Below are 2,243 nucleotides of genomic sequence, written 5' to 3' on the forward strand. Positions count from 1 at the left end.
CATTTGGCATGTGGAATGGGTGGGTGAGTGGGGGAATTCAGTATTGTGGGACCACCTGGAGCTCACCAGTAAAGCTGCCTGTGGCAGCCAGAGGTCTGGGATGAACATGCAGGAACAAGGATGGATGGGAAGGAAGGCTGCTGGCTCATTTGTTCCCAATACTAATATTCATAATTTGCATGAATTAGCAAAACAGGGCTCATTAAAGGTATGATTTAGGACATAGAATGAAGGAAACATCTGCATCTCCTGTGTTTGAGTCATATTTTGGGTTGCTTTTCACATTCTTCTGAAGTCCCTGGTTTATGTTCCTGAAAAAATTCAAGTCAGTTGCTCAGACCCAACCTGGAATGGTGGGAAAGTTTCTGGATTAGGCCAGCTGGGTGACTCTGGTCTAACCACTGGTCTATTGGGTGTCATTGCCCCATCTCTAAAGTGTCATGCTTGTATTATCACTTGCCAAGATGATCACAATGCAAACCTTTGAAACATTAGATGGACTATATATTATAGTAAGGCAGGCTAGGCTCAGTGTAAGGAATGAAAGACACCATAAATAAAGTTATTGTCTTAAAGGACAATGGGATTCTCCAGGAAACCAGAGGTCATGGATTTAGAGCTATAAGGAACTTCAGATGTCCTCTAGAGTTTCCCTATGGTAGATGGGGAAACTGAGGCCCAGAGAGGTTAAATTCATGGAATCACAGCTTAAAACTCACCAAGGTCACCACACTCATCTCTCTTATTGCATAGATGAACAAATGGAGAATGCAGAAGTTTAAAGATTAGTCCATTTTTCTTTTTCTTTTTTTGAACGATAAGCGACTTTTATTCTTTTTGAGAGCCTGAATATTCCAAGCCAGGAAACTCATTGCCAGTTTCAAAGCTTGAGGCTTGACTGTTTAGTGAGCAGACCCCACGGAGTCATTGGAAAAGATGTAACTGACAAATCTGAAGAAAAACCACATACTATTTCAGGTAGCATAGATATTTCATCCTAATTAAAAGCATGAATGTATTAGACCATGGCTTCTAAGATACAGATACTAACTGCTAAAAAAACCTGCATCGGTTTTTAATCCAATATCATGATGACTTACGTTTAAACTGTAAACTGATCTTTTAAGAAAATTTGCATTAAGAAGAAAGTTAGGCACCCTTAAAAAAGTCAATTTATAAAGATAACATGATCACATTAACATACAGTACTTAATTGTGTACAAAGCATTTTCCATACAACCATCTTGTAATGTTGATGGTTTAACTAAAGAAAACTGATACACAGAGAGGCTACGTGGTTTATCAAGTCCCATTGCGTGGACTTGAATCCACGTCTTCTGATCCTCAAGCCATCCATCTTTGACTAGACCATGCTGATTTTGAGTGTGATTAAGTTGGACAGTTACAGACATGAATTTCTTGGTCATCTCCAAAAGAAACAATGTTGGAGCCATTTGCATTATATTTCACTCTCCAGACCTGGTCCTGGTGGTCAAAGAACGTGTGGACATAAGTTCTTGTTCTGGCAACCCAAACTTTGACGCTTTTGTATGACGAACTGGATAAAAAGTGAGTATCATCTGGACAAAACGCAACATTCAACAACCAGGATGCATGGCCACTCAGTGTACCAGCCAAATTTGCATGCTGTACATCATAAATCTTAATGTAGCCATGATCTGAAACTATAACAAATAGTTGAGAATCTGGGGAGAAGGTCAAAAAACAGATGAGCATTGCACGGCCTTCAAACGAATGGAGAAGTTTTCCAGCTGCAATATCAAAAATATTGATTCCATTTATGGCTCCACTGGCCAGATATTTCCTATCAGCACTTAAGGCAATGCTGAGGATGAATTTCCCTCTTGTATACAAGTATTCCTTTTTCCCCAGTCTCGACATTAAGAATGTTTACTTTGCCTACATGCAAACATGCCTTTCTGTAACCAAAAACTGGGAAATGAGTGAAAAAGCCAATGACCAGGCATTCACGGGGCCACCATCTATTGACTTCATCTATTTGTCATTTTCTAAATTCCACAGACAAATGTGAGCATCAAGCAAATTGTCCATAGGGATGGCCCTAGTCTGACTGAAGTCCATGGAAACCACACCCAACTGATGGCCCTCCAGATTTGATTGTAACTCTAGCTTCTCATTTTTCCATTTCCACACTTTGACTAGAACATCCAAGGATCCTGAGACAATCATTTCAGAGTTCTCCCTTTGATTCGTCCCCCAGG

The 2,243-nt window shown here is 40.0% G+C and overlaps 1 protein-coding gene across 1 annotated transcript; it reads right to left on the bottom strand.

Annotated features, from left to right (window-relative positions):
* Positions 1-1,389: 1,389 nt before the first annotated feature.
* Positions 1,390-2,016, bottom strand: LOC140532116 (WD repeat-containing protein SL1-17-like). Its single transcript, XM_072650659.1, is given in 1 exon segment — positions 1,390-2,016. A coding segment is annotated over 1 exon segment (627 nt).
* Positions 2,017-2,243: the final 227 nt, after the last annotated feature.

This window comes from Notamacropus eugenii, chromosome 3, assembly GCF_028372415.1.
Source record: "Notamacropus eugenii isolate mMacEug1 chromosome 3, mMacEug1.pri_v2, whole genome shotgun sequence".
NCBI classification, from domain to species: domain Eukaryota; kingdom Metazoa; phylum Chordata; class Mammalia; order Diprotodontia; family Macropodidae; genus Notamacropus; species Notamacropus eugenii.